The 23,794-nt window shown below is 72.8% G+C and overlaps 4 protein-coding genes across 4 annotated transcripts; 2 read left to right on the top strand and 2 right to left on the bottom strand.

Annotated features, from left to right (window-relative positions):
* Positions 1–7,133: 7,133 nt before the first annotated feature.
* Positions 7,134–7,631, bottom strand: AURANDRAFT_20854 (hypothetical protein; the record flags this gene model as incomplete). Its single annotated transcript, XM_009035353.1, has 1 exon — positions 7,134–7,631. A coding segment is annotated over one exon (498 nt), but the record flags the coding sequence as incomplete, so codon positions are not given.
* Positions 7,632–9,646: 2,015 nt separating this feature from the next.
* AURANDRAFT_21514 (ribosomal protein L38) lies at positions 9,647–9,856 on the bottom strand (the record flags this gene model as incomplete). The annotated part of the gene is made up of 1 exon (XM_009035352.1): positions 9,647–9,856. One exon carries the CDS (start codon positions 9,854–9,856, stop codon positions 9,647–9,649), a length of 210 nt encoding a protein of 69 aa, XP_009033600.1.
* A 7,447-nt stretch (positions 9,857–17,303) lies between these two features.
* On the top strand, positions 17,304–18,383 carry AURANDRAFT_20912 (hypothetical protein; the record flags this gene model as incomplete). The annotated part of the gene is made up of 1 exon (XM_009035849.1): positions 17,304–18,383. One exon carries the CDS (start codon positions 17,304–17,306, stop codon positions 18,381–18,383), a length of 1,080 nt encoding a protein of 359 aa, XP_009034097.1.
* A 3,739-nt stretch (positions 18,384–22,122) lies between these two features.
* AURANDRAFT_70782 (expressed protein) lies at positions 22,123–23,413 on the top strand (the record flags this gene model as incomplete). Its single annotated transcript, XM_009035850.1, has 1 exon — positions 22,123–23,413. A coding segment is annotated over one exon (1,289 nt), but the record flags the coding sequence as incomplete, so codon positions are not given.
* Between the last annotated feature and the right edge of the window lie 381 nt (positions 23,414–23,794).

Below are 23,794 nucleotides of genomic sequence, written 5' to 3'. Positions count from 1 at the left end.
ACCTGCGGCCACCGGTTCTGCCGCATGACGCCCGGCAGGTTCAGGATGATCGCCAACGCGTTCGACGTCTCGTCGAGCGTGTGGCCGCCCGCGCTCGTCAGCATGTTGTGGTCCAGCGTGCCCGCGGGCGTCACGGCGATGTCCGGCACCTCCGGCAGGTCGTAGTACAAATCCCGGAAGTGGCGCCGGCACCGCCGCGGCCAGGACCCCGGGTCCCGCAGGAGGTCCCAGGCCGCGGCGGAACGGCTCCGGTGCGCGCGGCTCCGCGACGACAGGTTCCGGGCGTCGCCGCCGCCGTCGCCGTCGTAGTCCCGGTAGGTCCGGAACGACGTCAGCGCGCCCTGCTTCTGCGGGTGAAGCTCGTCGTCCTTCGCCTCCTCGGACGCGCCCTTCTTGATTTTGCGCAGCAGCATCATGACCTTGATCTTCGACTGGAACGCGACGCTGGACCGGTCGTCGGCCAGCTCCCGCTCCGTGACGCGCCGGTGCGTCGACCGCCGGTGCCGCGTGCCGTGGTCGCCCTCGGGCTTGTCGACGATGAGCACGGCCGCGAGCGCCTTTTCGGTGGACGACCCCGTGCTGAACTCGTCGTGGACCTTCTGTTTCACCTTGCCCCAGAGCTTTTTGTTCTTGTCGCTCATCTTCGTGGTTTTGTCGCCGCGCGGCGAGTACTTGGCGGCCGCGGGGCCCGCGGGGTGGACCTTGGCACCGGACCCGCCGGGCGCGCCCGGCGCGTCGAAGGGCACGATGGCCGTCTCCGTCGCGCCGTCGGGCGACTCCGGCCGGTCCAGGTCCAGGCCGAGGTCGCGGATCGACGAGTCGAGGTCGTCGCGCTGGGGTTCCGCCGGCGCCGGCCTGGCCGGGGACGGAGCCCCGCGGGCCGCCCGGTTCCGCGCCGCGGCCTCGATGCGCTCGAGCTTCTCCCCGAGGCCGTCGCAGGCGGCCCGCAGCGCGCCCGCGTCGACGTCGCCGTCGCGGACGAGGCTCAGCGCCGTCTCGAGGGCCAGGTCGGCCGACCGGAGGGCCGTCCGCCACGGCGGCCCGGACGACGAACTCGCCATGGGCGTCGACGCGGGCTGCCGACCTAGCGAACCATGGGCCACCACCCGCGGGACGACGGCAATGCAGAGGCTGCCCGAGGCCGCTGGCCCGCGCAGTCGAGTTTTAGATACTTTTTGCGGAGACGTTTGTCGTTGGCGCTCCCCCTTGGAGATTTGAAGATTGTGGCCCGTGGTGACGGTGACGTTCGTCCCGTGCCGCGTGCCGGGCCCGTGCACGTGCCGGGCCGCGTGCCGGGAGCGCATTTACCGTGCCGGAACCCCCGTGCCCGCCGTCCCCGGCCCCCGTCCCGGGGCCGGACCGTCGTGGGGCCGTCTCCGTGCCAGCCCGCCGGCGGGGTACGTTATGAGGCGCCCCCCTAGCCGAGGAACACGACGACCCCGCCCTTGGTCGTCCCGCCGCCGGCCGCCTTGCCCTTGCCGCGCGGGTGCGCCTTGCCGTCGAGCTTCGCCGAGGCGGACTGGGGCCGCTTCGCCGCGTGCCTGCCCGGCCCCGCCGGCGGCCCCGTCGCCGCCTTGGACCGGCGCGGCGCGGGCGCGAACTCGTCGTCGAGCGCGGGCCGCGGCGACGCGCGCGGCGCCGTCGCCGCGGCGGCGGCGGCGGCGGGCTCCTCCGCGTTCTGCTCCTCGAGCATCTTCACGCGGAGCTTCAGGTCCTGGAGGATGCGCGCGACCTTGGTCGTCGGCCGCGCGCTCCGGTCCGGCCGCGCGCCCGCCGTCGCGGGCCGCTTCGCGCGCGCGTCCGCGTCGCCGCCGCCGCCGTAGACGGCGGTCCAGCGCTCGAGCATGGCCGACGCGCTCGACGCGGAGATGCGGCGCTCGCGGGCGTCGTCGTAGGTCAGCGACGCGTCGTCGCCGTCGTCGTCGTCCTCGGCGACGTCGTCGTCGTCCGGCGAGCCGTAGGCGTCGTCGTCGCCGCGGCCGCGGCCGCCGCCGCCGCGCGCCGCGGCGTCGCCGTCGCCGCCCTGGCGCGCCCGGTTCGTCAGCGTCGCCGTCGCCGAGCTCGGCCGCCGCGCGGCCGGCTGGTGCCGCGCGGACACGTACTCCGCGCGGCCGCCGGAGTACTCGCCGCGGCGGTCGTGGACCTGCGCGGACATCGACGACCGGTGAGCTGGGACGTCCCGACCGAACTTTGCAATGCTCCATCTCGATCGAATCGACGTCGATCCGGCTGATCTTTGGACGAATCGATGGCTCTCGTCGCGTTCTCGAAGCACGACCGAAGCGTCCGGTCCGTCCAATGACGCGCACGTTGAAGTCGGATCGAAGGTTCGAGTGCCGCGCGGCCGCGGACGCGCGACGCGGACACGGGCCGCCGGTGGGCGGCCGCGAAGCGCGACACCTCGACGGCGGGCGCCTCGGACGCGTCGTCGTCGTCGTCGTCGTCGTCGCGGACGTCCACGTCGTCGTAGGGCTCGCCCGGGAGGCCCCCGCGGTCGTCGTCGCCCGCCGGCGGGCCGTCGTCGTCGTCGTCCGGGAGGCGGCGGCGGCGCCGCGCCTTGCGCCGCTGGTGGTCCATGGCCGCGTGGGCGAACTCGGCCAGGAGGGGCCGCTCCCAGACGGAGACGCCGCTCCGCAGGTGGTGGTAGAAGTCGCGGCCGCGCGCGCCGCGCGCCTCGACCCAGCCTGCGTGGAACTCACATCTTCGACCCGACTTCAATGTGCGCGTAATTGAACGGATTGCGCCGGACTCTTCGGCCGTGCTTCGAGAACTCGACGAGAGCGATCGATTCGTCCAAAAATCAGCCGAATCGACTTCGATGTGATTGAGCTAGAGAGTTCTGAAGTTGGGCGGGGACCCCCCGAACCAGCGGTTGAGTTCCACACGGGACTCAGCCCGTCGGCAGCGGCGCCTCGAGCGCGTCGAGCGCGATCCACGCGAGGTCCGCGTCCGTGAAGACGCGGAGCCCCAGCGTGCGGCAGGCCTCGACGAGCGCCTCGTCCAAACCGTTGGCCCAGCGGCCGCCGCACCTTCGCGCCGCGTCGCACGCGACGTCCGCCTCGCGCGCGGCCGCCAACCGCACGCGCCGCAGCCACGCGTTCTCGCGCCACTCCGGCGACCGGCGCACCATCTTGGCGAAGCGCGCCGCGGAGCAGCGGCCGTCGTGCTCCGTGTCGAAGCGCGCGACGAGCCGCCGCACGTCGCCGTCGGAGAGCGCCTCGAGCCCGACGGCCCTCAAACCCCGCGCGAAGGCGCGGCGGCTCACGCGGGGCTCGTCCCCAAAGGCCGCCCGCAGGGCACGCGCGGCGGCCTTCTGCGACGACTCGGGCCGCGGGCCGTCCGGGTCGCCGCCGGCGCCGCCGTCGGGCGACGCCGGCGGCGCGGGCGCCGACGGCGGCAACAGGAGCAACCGCTTCGCCACGGCCTCGCAGACGTCGCGCTCGAAGGCGTCGTGGTCCGGGTCGTCGACGAACACGGCAAAATCGCCGAGGTGCACCGCGAGCTGGGACGCGTCGTCGGGCGCGTCGCGGCAGAACCGGCGCACCAAGGCCCTTGCGTCGCCCAGCGTCGCGCCGACGCCCAAATCCACCAAACCCTCGAGCAGATCCCGCGCGTCGAAGCACTTGCGCACGCGCCGGTCGAAGTGGGCGAAGATCTGCGTCAGCGTGCGGCCCGTCGACGCGCGGCGCCGGAGCACGAGCTCGCGGAGGTGGCCCTCGAGCCGCGCGATGCGCGGCCGCCCCGGCCGCGGCGCCGCGGGGTGGCGCGGCCGGTTGTCGCCGTCGAGGATGATCCCGTCGCCGCCGTCCGCGAAACGGCCCGGCGGCGCCGCGGCGAAGGAGATCTCCGGCGCGCGGCGGCCGCGGCGGCCGGGGCTCGCCGCGCCGCCGCGCGTCGACGCCGCGCGGCCGTCGGGCTCGAAGACGGGCGCCGCCAGGTCCGGGCCGTCGCCGCGGTCCCGGTAGAAGCGCGCCGCGTGGTCCGAGCTCAGCAGCTCCGACGCCCGGGGCCGCTCGCGCGACGAGTCGCGGTCGCTCGGCTCCAGCGTCTCGTGCGGCCCCTCGAACGCGTCGAGCTCGCCGTCGTCGTCGTCGTGCTCGACGATGTCGTCGAGGTCGCTCGACGGGCCCGCGGCGCCCAGCGCCTTGGCGGGCGCGGCCCAGCCCTCGGGGCGCAGCACGCGCGGGTACGCGGACTGGGGCCGCGGACCCGCCTTGCCCCGCTCGCGCGGCACCGCGGACCGGGGCCGCGCGCGCCGCTTGTCCTGCGCGACGAAGCTCGACGAAGCTTTGGAAGAGCGGTGGCCGTTGGTTCGCTGCTTGCCCGGCGCGTCGGCGGGCTCGCGGCTGCGGGTCTCGAGGCGCACGGTCCGCGACCGCCGGTCCATGTCGCGGCGGCGAGAGGCGGCGGACTCGTCGGCCGCGTCGTCGGACGAGCCGGAGGCGTGGCGCTTCGGCGACGCCGGCGCCGACACGGACGTCGGCGGCGCGTCGTCGGCCTGTGGCGGCTCCGGCGCCGCCGGCGCGGCGGACTCGGGCGCGGCGTCGGGCGCGTCGTCCGACCGGGGCCTCTCGTCCTCGTCGTAGTCCAATAGACCGATCTCCTCGAGCTGCACGAGGCTCAGCCCGATGGGCGACTTCTGGCGCTTCTGGAGCCGCTGCGACCGCGGGATCTGGTCCAGGTCCCGCCGCGCCGTCGACACGCCGGAGCTCTTGTAGGCCTCGCGGTCGTCGGTGCTCTCGGCCTCCGGCTCGTCGGGCGCCGCCATGGGACCGACGCTCCGCGACCGCGGCTGGGACGCGTTTCGCGGCGCCGTCCGGCCGCGGTCCTCGCCGTCGTCCTCGTCCTCCTCCTCCATTGGGGCAGCCCGCGCCGCCGCGGCGAGAGCGCGCTCAGCGGTCGATCGGTTGGAGCCCCGACACAAACATGATTTCCTGGGCCAAGGTCGGCCTCTTGAAGGTCCCCCCACCGTGACGCGCGCCTTACGCCGTCGGGAACCCCGGGAGGTCGGCGTTCGGCTTCGGCGGCGTGCCCGCGTCCGGGTCGAAGCTCTCGAGCTCCTCGTCGACGTGCGCGAGCCACGCGCCGCCGAGCTTGTCCATGACCTCGGAGCCGACGCTGAAGAGGCGGCGGACGGCCTTGACGGGCGCGGGCGACGCCGCGCGCGCGTCGTCGGCGGCGGACTGGGCCCGGTCCGCCCGGCGCTCCGCGGCGGCGACCTTGGCGCCGAGGTACGCCTCCCTTTTCTCGCGCGCCGCGGTCGCGCAGACGGTGGCGACCAGATCCCCGAGGACGCCCGCGGCCGCCGCCGCCGCCGCGCCGCGCCGCTCCAGCGCCGCCGCGTCGGCCGCGCGGCCCGTCGTCGCGTCGGCGAGCGCCGTCGCCGACGCCGCGAGCTCCGCTCTGACGGCGGCGGTTTCGCGTTCCGCGGCGTCCGCGCGCGCGGCCTCCGCGGTGGCCCCGGCGGCGGCCGCCGCGAGCGCCTCGTCGCGCCGCTCCAGGGCGTCGCCGTGGCGCAGGGCCGCCGCGGACGCGTCGTCCTCGGCGCGCGCGAGCTCCGCGTCGACGCGCGCCGCCCGGTCGAGCGCCGCGGCGAGCGATGCCGCCCGGGACTCCGCGGCCGCGGCGGCGTCCCGGAGCTCGCGCCGCAGTACGCCGAGGGCGTCGTCCTTCGCCGCGACGTCGGCCTCGAGCGCGGCGACGGCGGTTTCCAGCGTCGCGATCTCGCCCGCGGCGTCGTCGAGCGACGCCCGCGTCCGCGCGGCGAGCGCCTCGGCGTCGTCGGCGCGGCGCCGCTCGCCGTCGCCCGCGTCCTCCGCGGCGCGCTTCGCGTCGCGGCAGGCGTCGAGGTCCGCGGCCAGCGCCTCGTTGCGGCCCCGGAGCGCGGCCGCGTCGGCCTCGGCGCGCGCGCGCGCGTCGGCCTCGCGCGCGTCGGCCGCGGCCGCGCGGCCCTCGGCGGCGGCGACCTTGGCGTCGCGGTCCGCCTCGACGCGCGCCGTGGCGTCGGCGAGTTCCGCCGCGCCGCGCGCCTCGGCGAGCGCGACCGCGGGCTCCGCGAGCCCTGGATTAGCCCGCGCCGCGAGCGCGTCCGCGAGGTGCCGCAGGCGCCGCGGCCCGCGGCAGGCCCGGTCGAGGGCCTGCGCGTGGTCGCCCCAGGCCCGCGCCAGGGCCGCGGCGTCGTCCGCGGACGCGACGACCGCGTCGTGCGACGCCGCGGCGGAGGCGCAGAGCGCGGCGCAGCACGCGTCGGACCGCGCGTTCAAACTCTCCCGAAACCGCTTCCCCGCGCGGTCCAGGGCCACGCGGAGCTTCTTCCGCCGCGCGGGCCGGTCGGGCCCGTCGCACGCCGCGCCGTCGAAGACCGCCATCGCCTTTTTCGCTCCGTCTTTGTGGACCTCGTAGACCGCGAAGCGGTCCTCGACGGCGCCGTGGGCCGGGTCGTCGATTTCCGGGAGGCCCCTCGCCGGGGCGTCGTCGTCGTCCGGTGGGTTCTTGGACGCGACGTGGTCGTCGTAGCACTTTTCCGCGTCGTCGGCGGCTTTGGCGTTGACCTCGCGCGCGGCCGCGTCCCAGGCGCCCCTGATCGACGGCGCGGCGCCGGCGTTGATGGACGCGACGTGGAGCCGCGCGAGCGCCGCCAGGGACGCGCCCGTCGCCGCGGCGCCGCAGACGATTTTCCGTTTCGCGGGCTCGAGCGGCGCGGCCGCGGCGTCGCCGAGGACGAGCGCCGCCCGTAAAGCCCCTAACTTGGCGACGAACTCGGGCCGCAGCTCGTCGTCGTCGAGGAACGTCGCTCGGCGGAGCGCGGCCTCGTCGCTCGCGGGGCGCACCAAGGTGGCGCACGCGCGCCGCCCCGCGGGGAACAACGTGCGCAAACTCCGGCGGATCGCGTCGCGCCGCGCGTGGCGCAGGGCCTTCTTGTTGTCGCCCGCGTCGCCGCCGCGGTCCCGCAGCGCGTCCTCGAGGTACTCCGCGTCCGTGATCGGCTGGCCGTCGCGCGTCGGCTTCAGGGCGAAGTCGCGGACGAGCACTAATAGCGGCGGGAAGTGGGCCGCGAGGGCCGCCGCGGACCGGTCGAGGGCTGCTGCTTCATCTTCATCCTCCACCTTGTGCTCGCCCTCGACGACGACGCGCTTCGTGACCTCGCTGACGAGGTGCAGCCGCTCGATCGTCGCGTCGTCGATGACGCCGACGACGTTGAGCACGAAGTAGCTGCTCAGGAGCAGCGCTAACGCGAAGATCTTGGCGTCGTAGGAGTCGTCCTGGTCCGCCGACGCGAGACCCTCCGTGTCCATGAGCAGCAGCGTCGACCCGTCGGCCGCGCGGAGCCCCGGCGACCGCCACAACCAGACGCCGCGCGTGCAGGGCTCCGTCGTCTCGCCGACGCCGAAGCCGCCGGACCTCGCGCCGGCGGCGCCGGCGAGGCGGTTCAGGAAGAACGACTTGCCCGTGCGGTACATGCCGGCGACGGCGACGACGCTCACTTTCTCGCCCCCGAGGGCCTCGAGCAGCGCGACGCCGGCGTCGTCGACCCGGAGGAGCGACTCGCCGTCGGCGCCGAGCTCGTCGCACTGGGTGATGAGCGGCACGACGTCGAGCGCGTCGGGATCCATATCGCTGCTGCTCACACTGCGAGTTGCTGGCTGCTAACAGAGCTAGTTTTGAACCATCGTGCTGCGCTCGGCGTGCGGGCCAATCGCGCTTGGGCGGCGGTAAAAGGCCTCCCGGCTGGAGGACTGCGGAGCTCACGGGGAGTGACTGCCTGCTCCAACCCCCAAACACCTGCGACGGCTCGGCCCATCGACGACTCCGCCTCGGCCGGCGTCCTCCGAGCTCGAGCGCCGCGACAGCGAAGCTGATCTCCACAAAACTGAGGCGCATCGAGGTGGAGCTGCTTGCCGACGGATCCAGGTCGCACGCGCCGCGCCGCGGCGGTCCACCGACGCAAAGATGCGCCCATTCCTCCTCCTCTGCTTGGCCGCGGCGTCGGCCTTCCAGACGCCGCAACGCCGGCCCCCGGCGCCGCCGCCGCGCGCCGCGTCCGTCGCGCTGGAACAAACGCTACGCTCGCTCACGGTGGCGCGCACGCCGGCGGAGCTCAAGGAGGCCGCGAAGCTCTGCGGCGAGTCCTTCCCCGGGTCCACGGAGGCGACGCACTACGGCGTCCTCGTCGACCCCGGCTCCCTCGCGAACGTCTTCTTCGACGCGAGGGCGTCCGCGTCCGTCGCGCTCGTCCGCGAAGAAAGCGACGAGCCGCCGCTCGCCTGCGTGCAGCTCGTGCCCTGCGCCGTGCGCCGCGAGGCGTCGGCGGCGCGGTCCGGCGCGCCCGTGCTCTGGGTGCAGTGCCTGTGCGTCGCGCCGGGGAAGCGGCGGACGGGCGCGGCGCGCGAGCTGATGGCGTGGTGCGAGGCCGAGGCGGCGGCGGCGGCGGAGAGCTCCGGCGCCGCGGCCTGCGAGATCTGGCTCGCCGTGCGCGACGACAACGTGCCCGCGCGGACGCTCTACGAGTCCATGGGTTTTACAGGAGACGGCGAGTCGCGGCGGTCGCACGTCATTCTCGCCAAGGCCGTGCCCGCGGCGGCCGCCGGCGGCCCCCGGGGGCCCGCGGCGTCCTTCGACGTGCTGTCGGGCAACGCCGCGGGCCCGCTGGACGTGCTCGGCGCCGCGGCGCGCGAGGCGGGCCCGTCGCTCGTCTTCGCGCTCGTCGCCGCGTTGGGCGCGTCCGCGCTCGTCGCGCCCTTCTTCTACAATGGCCTCGACGCGCCGCCGCCCGTCGCCATGGCCGGCGCGCTCGTCGGCACGCCGTTCCAGGCGCTCGGCGACGCGGCGCTCGGCGCCGGCGCGGCCGTCGCGGCCGAGGCCGCGTCCGGCGCGGGCTCGCGCGACGAGGAAGACGTCCTCGCGGCGCTCGAGGCGAACCCGTCGCTCGCGGGCCAGAAGGCCGCGCTCTGGCGCGTCACGGGCGCCGCGCAGGCGCCGGCGCCCGTCGCGCTCGCCGCGGTCGTCGCCTGGCAGCTCTCCGCGGCGCTCTCCGAGGAGCTCTACTACCGCGCGCTCCTCCAGAACGGCGCGGCCCAGGCGCTCACGAAGCTTTCAAGCTCGCCGGCCCTCGGCGAAACCGTCGCGCTGGCGGCGACGACGGCGCTCTTCGCGGTCGCCCACGCGAGTTGGGTCGACGAGACGGGCGCCGAGGCGTCGGCGTCCATGTCCGAGGACGACATGCGCGGCGACTGGCTCAAGGAGACGGCGCCCTTCGGGCTGCTCTTCGGCGCGCTCTTCGCGGCGACGGGCCACCGGCTGCTGGCGCCCGTCGTCTGCCACACGGCGCTCAACGCCTACTGGTCCAGCGTCGACGCGGCGAAGCTCCGGGCGGCGCCGGAGCGCGCCAAGCTCGCGGCCATCTTCGACGCGCAGCGGCCCCCCGACATGCCCCGGTAGTAACCATGCGGCGATCTTCCTAGGCCCCGCGCGCCGAGGCGGCGTGCGGGGGGAGGCGCTCTTGGCCCGCGCGCGGCCCGGGGAGTCGCTCGTTCGCGTGCGGCCCGGGGAATCGCTCGTGGCCCGCCCGCGGCGCGCACACGACGCGAGGGATGGTGGTGTTTTTGTTAAGGGGGGCGTGCGAAGCGAGGCGAACCGCGCGGGCCGCTTAGATGTCCTTGCGCTGGAGCCCCGGGGGCAGGGACTGGGTCAGCTTGTCGGCCTTCTCCGTGTCGGAGACGCGGAGCGTGTAGAGGTAGCGGGAGCAGCGGATCTTGAACTTGACGACGCCCTTGGTCTTCTTGATCTTGACCGACTTCGCGTCGCGCCTCCGCGCCTTCTGGAGGAAGTCGCGGATGTCGGAGATCTCCTTCGGCATGGTTCCTACGGAGGGGCGGCGCGGTAAGAGTCTGTGCGGGGGCGTTTTTGGGGGAGTGGGGTTCGGAGCGGGTTCGGATCGGGGGAAGCGGTCGGTCCCGGCGCCGCCGGGCGGGGCGAGGCCCTTTTGACGCGCCAGACGGCGGCAGCTCGGGAACGTCTAGGCTTCGCAGTGCGGGCATCGACACCGGCGGAGGGCGCCGTCGCTTTGAGCGGCGGCCGTCTCTCCGCTCGAATGGCGTCGACGCCGCGCTGGCAAACGCGAGGCGACTTGAATCGCCGGCGCAGCGCTTCCACGCAAAGCCCACACGTCCCACAGCGTCTGTCAGCCGTCACACGCGCGTACGGCCCGAAACCACGGCGCGCGCGGGGCGGCGATCAGCTTTTTGCGGCTCACCTTGTCGACTCGCGAAATGAAGCGATGCACGGACACAAGATCCCCGGCTCGCTGCGCCCCGCGGGCGTGCAGAGTGCGGCCACAACAGATTTACGATGGCGGCCGCTCCGTAAGCACGCAGCCCACTAGGCCACAAATGGCCGACGCGACGCTCCCAGCCGGCTGGACGCGCCACCACCACCGCGAGTCCGGCGTCGACTTCTACGTCCACGAGGCCAGCGGCGAGACCCAGTGGCAGCCGCCCGCGGACGACGGCCTCGCGCCCGGCTGGCACGCCGTCGTCGACGAGGCGACGGGCGAGACCTACTACGCCCACGCCGAGACCCACGAGACGTCCTGGGCGAAGCCGCGGAGCGGCTGGGCCAAGGTGACGTCGGGCGACGACGTCTACTACGCTCACCGAGGGACGGAGGAGACGACGTGGGAGCGGCCACCGGGCTACGAGTCGCCGGCCGAGGACGGCGCCATCGACGCGGCCGCCGACGCGCCGCCCGCCGACGCGCCGGCGCCGCCCCGGGGCGCGGACGTCGGCGACGGCTGGCACCGCGTTTTGGACCCCGAGACGCAGGAGCACTACTACGCGCACCGCGAGTCGCTCGTCGTCCAGTGGGAGCCGCCGACGGAGGGCAACTTCTCCCCGGGCATGCGCGCGGCCTTCAACGGCCACGACGGCGACGCGGCGGACGACGACGCGGCGGCGGCGCCGGACGACGACGACGACGGCGCGGCGCCGCCGGACCCGCCGGACCCGGCGGCGGAGGCCGCGGCGCTCCGCGCGGCGCTCGCGGGCGCCGAGGACGAGGCGCGCGCGTCGCGCGCCGCGGCGGACCGCCTCGCCGCGGACCGGCGCGCGCCCGCGCCCATCGCGGACCGCGACGACGGCCGCTTCGAGCCGCCGCGGAGCCGCGGCGCGTCGCTCGCGTCGCCGAGCGAGCGCCTGTGTGGAATTCAAATATTCAATCCGACTTCAATGTGCGCATATGCGACAGTTTCGACGCGAGCTCTTCGGCTGTGCTTCGAGAACTCGACAAAAGCAATCGATTCGTCCAAAAATCAACCAAATCGACTTCGATTTGATCGAGCTAGAGAATTTCAAAGTTTGGTCAGGACCACCCAAACCAGTGGTCTAATTCCTCACAGGCGAGCGCGACGACGACGGCCTGAGCATCGCGGACTCGCTCTTCGACCACCGCGGCTCCCTCGTCTTCCAGTGGGACGAGGACGACGTCGAGGCGGCCGACGACGCGCGCTGGCGGAAGCGGCAGGCGCGGCAGCGCGCGCGCTGGAAGCGCGGCGCCCGGGACCCGGCGACGGGCGCCGTCCTCGACGCCTTCGCGCGGTCCGCGGCGCCGGCGGTGCCCGCGGCGCCGCCGGCGCCGGTTCGGCCCGGCCGCCGGCCGCTCGCCGTCGGCGGCCGCGCGACGCGCCGCGGCTTCGCGCTCCTCCGCGCCGCGGGGTGATACCATATCCCGCCCGCGGGATATGTCGAACGGCACCTTGGGCTTCGTCCTTCTTTCAGACGGGATTGCTTATGCGTGCAAGGGGGGGGGGGTCTTGTCGACCGGCCGTCTATATCACAAAAGCACGGGGGCCGCCAGCACCGGCGAAGTTGAAGTCAGCAGGACGGCACCGCGCGGATCGCGCAGTGGTCCTCGAGGATGCCCACGTAGCGGCTCGGCCAGACGTGGTCGCCGTCGTCGAAGAGGGGCGACACGCGGAGCCAGTTGAGGAATTTGGACCCGTCCTTGCGCTCGTTGAGCACGGCGGCCTCGCCGCGGCGGCCGGCGGCGACGGCCGCCATGAGGCCCGCGAGCGCGCCCGCGTCGCCGTGGAGCACGGCCAGGGTCTCGCCGACGACCTCCTCGCGGGAGTAGCCGCACAAAGCCGTCCAGGCCGGGTTCACGTCGAGCACCTCGTAGGGCGCTTGCGCGGACGTGACGACGAGCGCCTCGGGCATGTCGTCGAAGGACGCGTCGAAGGCGTCGAAGGAGCTCCGCCCCGCCGCCCTCGCGGCGGGTTTGGGCGCCGGTCTGGGCGGCTTCGCGGGCCAGACGAAGGAGCCCCGGGGCGGCGAGCTCGACGGGAAGCTCACGGGCGAGAAGGGCGTCTCGGGCGTCAGGGGCTCCGGGTCGTCGTCGAAGTCGCGGGCGCGCCGGGGCTGGAAGGACGTGCGGATGCGCAGGGGCGCCGCCGGGGCGAGGGACCGCGTCGGGAGGTCCGGCGACGGCGCGAGCTGGCGCACGCAGGACGCCGCGGGCATTGTCTGTGGCACGGGGCAGCCGCTCGTCGATGATCCTCGGAGCTTGAGAATGAAGCGTACGAATTTCAATGGGCTTCAAGATCAAGGCCAGTGCAAGAATCGCTGGCCGGCCCGGCAAGGGGATCTTCACTTGAAGATCCCCTTGGGCCCGGCGATTCCTGACCTGTCACGATTAATAGGGGCGTTGGGGGGAGTTCGAAGTCAGTCGTCGGCGCGCGCGGGGTCGACGCCGCCGGGCCCCTTGCACCAGAGGTACGGCATCATGGGCGCGCCCTCCTCGACCTTGTCCTTGCGCATCTTGTTGAAGGCCGTGAGCCGCGCCATGTTCGTCGTGCCCTCGGCGACGACCTTGCCGTTGCGGTCCACGATGACGCCCTTGGCGTCCGTGGACAGCGCGGACGACCCCGTGCCGCCGCCGCCCTTCGTGAGCTCGATCTTGACGACGTAGGTCTCGCCCGCGACGGCCCGGAACGGCGCGAGCTTGTGCACGAACTTCCGCGTCGACATGTTCGGCTCGTCCGTCAGCTTCATGAGCTCCGCCGTGCCCTCGTCGAGCACGGAGTGGAGCGCGCCGGGGTGGACGACGTCGACGCCGTAGACGCCCTGGGCGGGGTCCAGGGCCTGGGCCTCGCAGGCCTTCTCGGAGAAGCGGACGACGCCCGCGAGCGCGCCCGACTTTTTGTCGTAGAAGTGGCGGAAGTCGATGCCGCGCTGCAGCGCCGCCTCCTGGCCCGTCGTCCAGACGCACTCCGACTTCTCGACGTCGCCCGTCCAGGCCATCCAGATCTGCTTGATCCAGACGTCGTGGTCGTCGGAGAGGCGCAGCTTCTCGTGGTCCGGGTCGTCGGGCGGGAAGAGCGTCTTCGTCCGCGGGTCGCCCTTGAGCAGCGCCGAGTCCTTGTAGCGCTCGCAGGTCGACGGCGTCTCCGCCTGGATCTGCGGGTCGGGTTGGGGCTCGGGGGCCAGGGCCTTGGCGTGCACGAGGCCGTCGACGGCCTCGATCCCCTCCGGCACGTCGCGCTTCGCGTAGCGGAGCGGGTCCTCGGGCTCCGGGTAGTCGAAGACGGGCTCGGCGAAGGGCCCGTCGACGACGAACCTCCCCGCGGGGCCCCGGCAGTCGTTGGCGAAGTAGAGCCGGAGCAGCGAGCCCTTGAGCGCCTTGGCCTTGGCCTTGGACACGAGCTGGTCGTCCGCGTCGAAGACGCTCACGGACGCGAACAGGAACATCTCGACGTCCTCCGCGTCCGGGTCCCGGCTGATGCCGCTGTCGGAGAAGGTGACCATGGTGTCGAAGTCCTCCTCCTCGTCGTCGTCGTCCGTCTTCTCCGGCAGCCGGCACACGGCCTCCATGCGGTAGGTCTGGCCCTGCTGGTGGGGCACGCGGATCTCGCACCGGAAGTCCACGAGCACGGCCTCGCTGTCCTCCGTGCACTTGAGCGCCTCGACCATGGCCTCGTGGAGCACCGTCTCGATGCAGCCGCCGTGGACGAGGTCCAGGATCCACGTGAGGCTCCGCGCGCCCTGGGCCTCGGGGCCGAACTTGACGCAGCCGTGGAGCGTCGACTCGCGCTCGTCGTAGAACGTGCGCATGTCGACGCCCCGGAGCTTCCGCGCGTCGCCGCCGCCGTTGACGAACGCCTCGCGCACGGGGAGGAACGACCGCGTCCAGGGGTCGAAGGCGTGCTTCGTCAGCAGCGGCAGGCCCCTGCCCTCGGGCGTCGGCGCCCAGAGCTTCGCGTAGACGGCGTCGTCGTCGTCGATCAACGAATGCTCGAAGGCCGGCGCGCCGCACGACCCTTTTAGCGCCGCGTCGCGGTAGTTCGCCGGCGTCGACTTGTCCGTGAAGACCTACCGGGCGCGTCGGTAACGACGGTTCTTCGCGTTCCCGGTCGAAAGCTCTCGAAAATCGTCGCGGCCACGGGACGCCGGCGAAGACGAAGCGCTCCGGGTAGACGTCCTTGACCGGCTCGCGGTCCACGTCCGGCAGCGGGTCGCCGCAGCGCGGCGGCACCGTCGGGAGCTTCGCGTCCGAGGGCTTCGTGGGCACGATGCCCCCTATCGAGTCGAAGTAGACGCGCTTCCCGCCGTCCTCGGCGGCCACAAAGTAGCGCGGCATGGCGCTGTACTGGAGCTTGCGCGTCGGCCCGCTGCCGAAGAGGTTCACGAAGCGCTGCGTGATCTCGCACTGGTCGACGGGCACCGAGAGCTCGGGGCGATCCGCGGGCTTCGTCGCGCCGCCGGGGCTGCGCTGCTTCGGCGCCGGCAGGGCGTGGCTCGTCGTCTTCGCGGGGACGACGGTCTTGAGGGAGAGCCAGCCCCCGACGGGCCGGCAGATGCGCAGGCGCGTGTCGCCCTTGGCGTTCGTCGCCTCGGCGACGGCGTGGACGATCTGCTTGCTCTTGAGCACGCAGACCTCGGCCGTGTCCGTCTCGATGCCCGCGCGCACGATGGTCCCCTTCTTGCCCTTGACCTGGTACGGCCCGCCGGCGTGCGGCGACTCCGCCATGCTCCCGCACGAGGAGTGGTGCTTTCTGCCCGGGCAGCCCTTGTCCACTCGACGTCCGCCGGCGAGGTTTCTTGAAAAAGTAAGCACGAGCTTCAACGTACGCCGTCGCGGAGGGACGGCGGGAGCTTGGCCCGGGGCGTGTGGACGCCGGCCTCCGCGTTCGCCTCGAGCGGCCCGTCGACCAGGCGCACGGTCCCCGGCCAGAGCCGGCCGTCCTTCGTGAGGTCCGCCAGGAGGGGCGCGACGTGGGCCGCGCCGCCGAGGACGTCCGCGAGCTCGAGCTCGAGCTTCTCGAGGGTCCGGCGCGTCCTCGGGTTGCCGCGCGCCGCCTCGATTGGGCCCGCGCGCGCCCAGGCCGTGAGGCAGCGGCCCCAGTCGTCGTCGCCGCCCAGGAGCTTCGGGAGCGCGGTCTCCAGAATGCGGTGCGCGAAGAAGCGGCGCTCCGCCAGCGGCCGCCCCGCGAGCGCGACGCGCGGCGCCGCGCTCCGCTTCAGCACGGCCTGCGCCGAGTCGCACCAGTAGTTGACGCTCACGCTGTCCTCGCCTACGCCGCGCGTCGGTGACGAACGTTCGTCGTCTTCGACGGCTCTCGAACGTTCGCGGGACGCCGGTCCCCGCCCGGGTCGAGCTGCTGCACGAAGTGCCAGTAGCCCGCGGGGATGTGGAGCACGTCGCCCGCGTCGAGCGTCGCCGTCGCGCCCCGCGCGTTCCGGAGGCTCGGGTACGCGTCGAAGACGCCCGGCGCCTCGAGGTCGGGCATGGCGTAGTTGTCGAGCGTGTGCGACGGCGGGTACGGGTAGAGGTCGAAGCTCTGGGACCGCGGGAAGAGCAGGACGTGCTTCCGTCCGCAGATCTGCGCGAGGAAGTTCTCCTTCTCGTCGTAGTGGAGCGGCGTCACGCCGCCGCAGCGGCCGGCCCAGAGCTGCGCGAGGTCGAAGCGGCCCCAGCCCGCGGCTTCGCGGACGCGGTGGAGCCACGCCCAGCCGATCTTTTCGCAGGTCGCGGAGCAGCGCGTCGCCCAGCGGCGCGCTCTTCGCGCCGCCGTCTGGCGCCGCGTCGCGCCCGGCGTCGCCGTCGCCGTCGTCGTACCAGATCAGCGGGCACTGGAAGTAGAAGTCCAAGTCCGCGTCGTCGCGCGACCGCTCCGCGAAGGACCGCAGCGAGCAGGTCGCGATGCCGCCGGCCCGCGAGGCCTCGTCGTGGCTCCAGGCCGCGTACTTGCGCGGGAAGCGGTTCAGCCGCTTCGGCGCGTAGTGCGCGGAGAACTTGTCGTAGTCGCTTCCCCTTTCGGCCATGTCGTCGATCGACCAGCCCGCGTCGACGAGGGGCCGCGCGAGGCCGCAGCCGCCCGTGATCACCACCGGCGTCCCCGACCGCAGCGCCGCGAGCACGCGCGCGTCGTCCGCGACGGGGACGCGCGCGACGGCGCCCGCGGCGAGCGACGCGGGATAGCGGAGCGCGTCGCCCTCGAGGGACAGGCAGGGCTCGGCCTCGCGCGCGAAGAGGCTGCCGACGGCCGCGTCGTCGTCGAGGAGCGTCCGCCCGAGCTTCAAGCGGGCGCCGGTGAGCGCGGTGGCATGGGTGCGGTCGCGCTGGGCGACGAGCTTCTCCTTGAGGCGCCCGATGCGCTTCGCGCGCCAGGACGGCGGCAGCTTGATCTTCAGCGCCGCGGCCGTCGGCTGCGCGCGCGGCGGCAGGAGCACGATTGTCAGGGTGTCGGCCATTCAGGGAGGCTCGAGCAGCCCCATCATAACCCACTGCATCCCCCCTGCATCATCGGGAGCCCAAACTTCAGCTCCGCAACCTTGCCTCGGCTCGAGACACGCACTCGCGTCCTCGTCGTCGAGCGTCGCGGGGCCGTCCTCCCCACGCGTCGCGCCTCGGCGGCGGCGCCGTCGTCGCCCATGGCCCGCCGGGCGCTCGCGGCGGCGCTCGCCGCGTCGGCCGCGGCCCTGGACGCGAACCCGACGAAGGAGGCGGCGGCCCACACGCTCGGCGCGCTCCGCGACGTCGGCGCGGGCGCGGAGATCTACGTGCTCGCGCAGAACTTCCTGCTCTACATCACGCTCGTGATCATCACGGCGCTCCTGCAGCACTACTACTTCCCCGACAGCATCACCGCGGGCGCGTCGGCGCCGCGGCCGGCCAAGGCCGCCGCGGACGGCGACGTCGAGATGGAGCCCATGCTCGACGACGACGAGGGCTCCGGCGCGGCGGGCGTGGCGGAGACGAAGGCCCCGCCGTCGCCCGCGCGGGTCAAGCGCTCCGGGTCCATCGGCCAGCTCATGAACGTCTTCGACGACTCGCCGTTGGATCAGGAGAGCTCGACCAAGCGCGAGGTGCTCACGTCGCTGGGCGTCTGCGTCGCGGGTTTACTATTATCGTTCTTGGTGTGGGGCGTGCTCCAGGAGCGCATGCTCACGAAGCCCTACAACGGCGACTACTTCACGTCGTCGTACGGCCTCGTCTTCCTCAACCGGCTCGGCGGCTTCCTCATCTCGGGCGCGATGCTCTACGTCTTCGCGCCGGCGTCGTCGAACGCCGTCGCCTACCGCTTCGCCTTCCCGTCCGTGTCGAACATGCTCTCCAGCTGGTGCCAGTACGAGGCGCTCAAGTACGTGTCGTTCCCGACGCAGATGCTCTTCAAGTGCTTCAAGCTCTTTCCGATCATGGTCATGGGCAAGGTGCTGGGCAACAAGGTCTACCCGACCTACGACTACGTCGTGGCCCTCGTCATCGGCGTGGGCATCGCCGTCTTCTCCGTGTCGACGGAGGAGTTGGATATCGGCCAGGACTCCATCGGCGAGATCGAGACCGTCGGCGGCACGATCTGCGGCGTCATCCTCCTCCTCTTCTTCCTCCTCTTCGACAGCTTCACGGGCCAGTACCAGGCGCGCCTCTTCAACGAGCACCCGGACCTGAGCCCCTACCAGATGATGTTCATGGTCAACACGTTCTCCATGGTCTTCTCCTTCGTGACGCTCGTGCACACGCACGAGCTCTACGCGCTCTGCGAGTTCGTCTACGACCACGCGGACATGCACATCCACCTCATCGTCTTCTCGTTGGCGTCGACCGTGGGCCAGCTCTTCATCTTCAAGACCATCAAGGCCTTCGGGCCCGTGATCTTCGCGATCTGCATGAACACGCGCATCATCCTCTCCATCCTGCTCTCCGCGCTGATCTACGGCCACGACATCACGCCCCCGGGCATGGTGGGCCTCCTCCTCGTCTTCTCCGCCATCGCCTACCGCATCAAGCGCAAGACCGACGCCGACGGCAAGCCCCTCATCAAGTGGGCCGGCATGAACGACGACAAGTCCATGGACGTGTTCCACGAGTGGCACGAGCACTGCGACATGTGAGGGCGACGTTAGCGCGGGCGGCGCGCTAATTTTTCGTCGCGCACCGCTCCCAGGCGGGCGACGCCGCGGCGCAGTCCGTCGCCGCGTGCTTCGTCGCCGCGTTGCAGACCCAGTTGCTCAGGTCGTTGGCCGCGGGCGCGCACGCCGCGGCCGTCGCCGGCGCGCAGCCCGCCGGGCCGTCGCGGCGCACGGCGATGCCGCACTTCGCGTCGGACACGTCGCTCGCGGCGCCTCCCGCGTCGTAGTAGTAGGTCGTCGGGAAGGACGCGAGCGCCGCGGGGTCGACGCCGAGGATTTTCTTCGACTGCGCGACGCAGTCGGCGGAGCCGCTGCAGAACGTGAAGGTGCCGTTCGGCGTGCCCTCGGCGTCGACGAGCAGCTTGAAGGGCTGGATGCCCGTCGCGTTCAGAGCGCCGTCGTGGGTCGTATCGTAGAGCATGGTGCCCATGGTGATCTCGCAGAAGACGCAGCCCTCGAGGTGGAACACGACGAGCGCGTTGACGGGATGACCGTCCTGGAAATGCGCGCCGAGCTGCGTTCGCATGCTCGTGTCCGGCTTGGCATAGAGGTCCACGATGTCATGCACGGCATGCGTGGACGCGAGCGTCAGGGCGGCGGCGAGGAGGCGCATTGTTTTCGAATGGCTTGCGATTGGGCTGCTAGGCTAGGCTGTGGACGCGAGCGTCAGGGCGGCGGCGAGGAGGCGCTTCGAATGGCTCGCGAGCGGGGCTGCTAGACAAGGCGGCATCTACAAGTCACTTTGTCGATGGTGCCGATTCAGTTAAGGCTGCCCACGCCGGCCCCACGGTGGTCAGAAGATGGCCGCCGTCGCCCTCCGCGTCGACGTGCCCGAGGGCGACTGGCTCATGCGGGAGCGGGAGGCCGTCGTCGACGGGTCGACGCCCGCGCGCGGCGGCGTCGCGGCGTGTGTGTACACCGATGGAACCACGCTCCCCGGTAGGTCCACGAGTTCGCGAGCTCCGTCACGGGCAAGTGGAACGCCATGCTCGAGGAGGCGCGCGAGACGCAGCGCGCCGCGCGCCACCGGCCCCTGCCCCCCGGGCCCCGGGAGCGCTGCGCCCGGGCCGCGGCCCACATGCGCGCGCTCCGCGCCGCGGGCGACGACGAGGCCGAGGCCGCGGCCGCGCGGCGCAAGGCCGACGCGCTGCGCGTGCGCGACGCCTGCGTGCGCTACGCGCGGAAGCAGCGGCGCGCGGCGCGCGATTGGCACGACCGCCCCCGCGACGAGGAGCCCGAGGAGCTCGCGGACCTGCCCAAGACGAAGTCGAAGCAGTGGCAGCCAGGGCAGCAAAAGGGTGATTCAACGTCGCTTCAATGTGAGTGTTCCGCGCGCGCGCGTTCTGGAAAAAGCATCCACGCGCGGCCGTTCCGAGAGATGATCGCTCGTCCAAAAATCAGCCGAAACGAGTGGAAAATGGCCGAGATAGGAGCCTTTGAAGTTGGGAATTTCGCTCTCTTGTCCTGCCCAGGTGGCAGCGCGACCTCAAGCTGCACGCGGCCCAGTCGGAGATCCTGTCCCTGGCGAGCGCGACGCTCGCGGACCACGGCGCGACCATCGACTGCGACGCGCCCGCGGACGCGCGCCGCGCGGCGCCGACGCGCAAAGCCTGCGGCGAGGTCGACTTCCTCGCGGCCGTCGAGGCGCGCCTCGACGCGTCCGCCGACGGCCTCCGGTCCATCCTCGACCGGGCGCGCGCGAAGCTGGACGCTAATTAAATGTTTCCGACGTCGAGAGGAGGAAGGGCGGGCCGTCGGCCCGGTCCGCGAGCGCGCGGACGGAGGTGACGCGGTAGTTGGGATAGCCGACGTCCCGGAGCTTGCCGCCCGCGGCCCTGAGCCAGGCCGCGTCGAGGTCCGCCTTCTTGAAGAAGAGGAAGAGGGCCGCCGGCTCCCTCTGGGCGAGGCGCGGGTCGAAGAAGAGCGGGATGTCGTCGGCCTGGATGGCCACGTTCGCGATGGCCGACGCGTCGTCGGCCTCGCCCTTGTTCGAGCTGAGCTGGAACGTCCCGCCGAGGTCCGCCGCGGGCTTCTTCCGGAGCGCTAGAGCTTCCGCGAGCGGCAGCGCCATGACCGCGCCCTCGTCGGCCTTGAGTTTGAGCTTCTTGAGCTTCTTCTCGGCGTCGGCGCGCTGCGCGAAGAAGAACGCGAGGTCCAGCGGCCCGCCCTTGGCCGAGCTGTCCGTGAAGAGCGGCGTCGTGCCGTCGGGCGTCGTGATCACGAAGACGGGGATTCTCGCGGCCTCGGCCGCAAATCCTGGGGCGGCGGCGCTGGCTCGCGGCGCGCGTAGCAGCGCCGCCGCCGCGGCCAGCGGCGTCGCGCAGACGTCGCGGCGATGGACGACGACGTCGCGGCGATGGACGGGTTTCAGCGCCAGCGCTACCGCGACCAAGCAGCAAGTGATGAGAGGCCTCATGCTCAGTCTTTTGTGGCAGAGTAACATAGGTTCAAGAAGCCCTTCAAGCCCATGTTTAGGCAGCCCACAATGAAAATTTTCAAACTCCGGAACGGACCGAAGGTCCGGACCCGGAGGGTCCGGGCCTTCGAGGGGCCGGAGGCCCCGAGAAGGCGGGAGGGGTCGGAGGAGGGGTCGGAGGGGTCGTTTCGCCGGGTTTCGAAGGGGCTTCGGCTCGTCCCTCGGCCTCGATCTTCGATGATTTGCTGGAGGACTACATAGAGTAGTCGTGCTCCGCCACGCCATACTTCGCCGTAGTCCTACGACTAAACCACGACGCTCGCTCGCTCCCGCGACCACGGTAGCGAGCGAAGCGAGCGCAGCGCCGGTGATCGTTCGTCCGACGCCGCGGCCCAACGCGGCGCGCGCGCGGTCCCCGCGGCGGCCGGCGGCGCGCCGTCGCGCGCGGTCTGAGGTCGATTTTTTGGTCATCTAGGGCCGAGGATGCAATTTTTCTCGCGCTGCGCGCGCCCATCCGCAGCGTCGCATCGCGCCCACGCCGCGCGCGCGAGCCGCGGCCGCCGCGGCGGCGGCGCGATCGCTCGCGCCGCCGCCGTCGCGCGCGCTCGCGGAGGTCGAATCTGGCCATCTAGGGCCGACGGGATGCAATTTTTCGCGCGCTGCGCGCGCCTTCGCCCGTAGCGTCGCATCACGTTCAGCACCGCCGCGCGCGCGAGCCGCCGCCGCGGCGCGGTCGCCCGCGCGCGACGGCGTCGCCGTCCCGCGCGCGCGCGCGCGGAGCGCCCGGTCCACGAGCACGCGTTCGTCGAGGAGTGCCGAAGCGCTCGACGACGCGTGCGCGGTCGGTCCACCGCCGCGACGTAGTCCGCGGGCGTCGCGTCGCGCGCGCGGCGACGCGCGCGCCGGCGCCGGCGGCCGCCGGCGCGTCGAAGACCCCGCCGAGCGTCCACGCCCGAGGCCCGGGTTCGCGACGCCCGCCGCGCGCTTCCACCGGTCCGCCCGGCGCGCGGCGTCCGCCGACGGCATCCGCTACCGCTCGTCGCGACGCCGGCGCCGCGAAGCGACGGCCGCGAGCCCCCGCGGCTCCCGCGCGGCGTCGCGCGCGGCCGGGCGTCGCCGGGGCGCGGCGGCGGCGGCCTCCGGCGGTGCGGACGCCGGCGCGAGACGCTCGCGGCGCACGCCTTCGGCCCGGGACGCGGGGCGCGCCTCCGCTGTCACGCCAAGGCCTTGAAGCTCCGGACCTTCATCAACGTTACCGTCATGATGCCATTCGTCCGGAGGTGGCGCCTCTCCTAGATGATGCGAATGCTCGTCGTCGCGCTGGCCGTCGCCGCCGGCAGTGCCAAGCCGAAGAAGCGGCCGGCGCCGCCGCCGCCGGACGACGCGTCGCTCAAGCACGACGGCCCGCTCTACGACGCCGGCGCCGTCGGCGCCGTCGCCGGCGGCAAGTACCCGCTGCCGCCGCCCGTGCTCAACGGCAGCGCCGTCGACGCCGCGCGCGAGCTGGCGGCGCGCAACCGGGCGGCGCTCGCCGCGATCCTCGCGCGCCTCGCGGGCGGCGACGAGGCGCGGCTCTGCGCCGGCCCCTTCCCGGAGAAGCGGGCGACGGAGCTGCAGTGGCTGCACGTCCCAAAGTGCGGCAGCACCTTCGCGACGACCTTCGTCAAGTACGGCTGCGACGCCCTCGCGAAGCGGCCCGACGTCTACCTCGGCGCGCCGCCGCCGCCGGACCTCGCGAAGCCCGACGGCCGGACCATGGGCACGACGGCGCTCGCGCGCATGGCCGGCGCGCTGTGCGGCGACGACCACCGCTTCGGCCTGCTGCACAACGACGGCGTCGTGGCCTCGCTGACGCACTTCGCGGCCCACTACCCCATCCAGAACCCGAAGCACGACCCCCGCGTGGCCGTCGTGCTCCGGAGCCCGAACCAGCGGACGCTGTCCGCGTACCACTTCGGCCGGCATTTCTGGGGCAGCGAGATGAAGAACCGCGAGGGCACCATCGGCAGCCGCCACTTCATCCGCTGGCGGTCCTTCATCAGCGCGGCCATGGCCGGGCCCCGGGACTACGCGGCCATGCCGGGCCTCCAGGGCTGCTTCACGAAGATGCTCCACGGCTGCTACTGCGCGACGCGGCCCAAGGAGGTCCCGCCGGATTTGCGGCGGACCTACGCCGGCGACGCGTCCCAGGTCGCCTGCCCCTGGCAGTGGAAGACCTTGGACGTGGCGCTCGCGCGCGCCGCGGCCGCGCGGCTCCGGCGCTTCGCGTTCGTCGGCTTGCAGGAGGCGTACAACGCGTCCGTGTGCCTCTTCCACAAGCGCCACGGCGGCGACGTCGACCCGGCGGAGTTCGGCCTCTTCAACGTCGGCTACGCCCAGCGCGACAAGCAGCACCACCTCAGCAAGGCGCAGCAGGCGGGCCTCCAGCGCGAGAAGTACGGCCTCAGCTCGCTCCGCGCGAAGCCGTCCTGGGACGAGGCGCCCCTCGGGGACTACGTCGACGCCATCGACGAGCTCGTCTGGGCCGCGGCGCTGGAGCGCTTCGAAGCCGACGTCGACGCCGTGCTAGGCGGGGATTAAAGGCGGCGCGGACCGCATAGTGCCGCCCTATTGAAGCTAAGGTGACAGCGAAAAAAAGCTCAGTCCTTAGAAGGGGGGTGACACCGGCCTCAAACTCGGCCCAGCAGGCCCAGGAACGTCGCCAAATCACTGCATAGGCTGATGTGAGCGCCCTGAGCGCGTAAATGGACTTGTGGGGACGTCTGGCGACGCGGTCGGAGCGCTCGGAGGCGTCGAAAATCGACATGTACAAAATCGATATAATGCAAGCATTTCATTGGTCGGATTCGAATCCGCCGGCATCCAGCAGCCCCGGAGCGCCTCGAGGGGCAGCCCGGCTCGTCGCGCGTGGCCATGGAGCGCGACGCCTGGAGTCAGGGTGGCGGCGGTGGACACCTCGTACCCATGGGTGACTCCG

The sequence above is a fragment of the Aureococcus anophagefferens genome (genome assembly GCF_000186865.1).
Source record: "Aureococcus anophagefferens unplaced genomic scaffold AURANscaffold_3, whole genome shotgun sequence".
Classification (NCBI taxonomy): Eukaryota; class Pelagophyceae; order Pelagomonadales; family Pelagomonadaceae; genus Aureococcus; species Aureococcus anophagefferens.
Note: the sequence above shows the minus strand (reverse complement) of the source record. Positions and strands in the feature narration are given on the sequence as shown.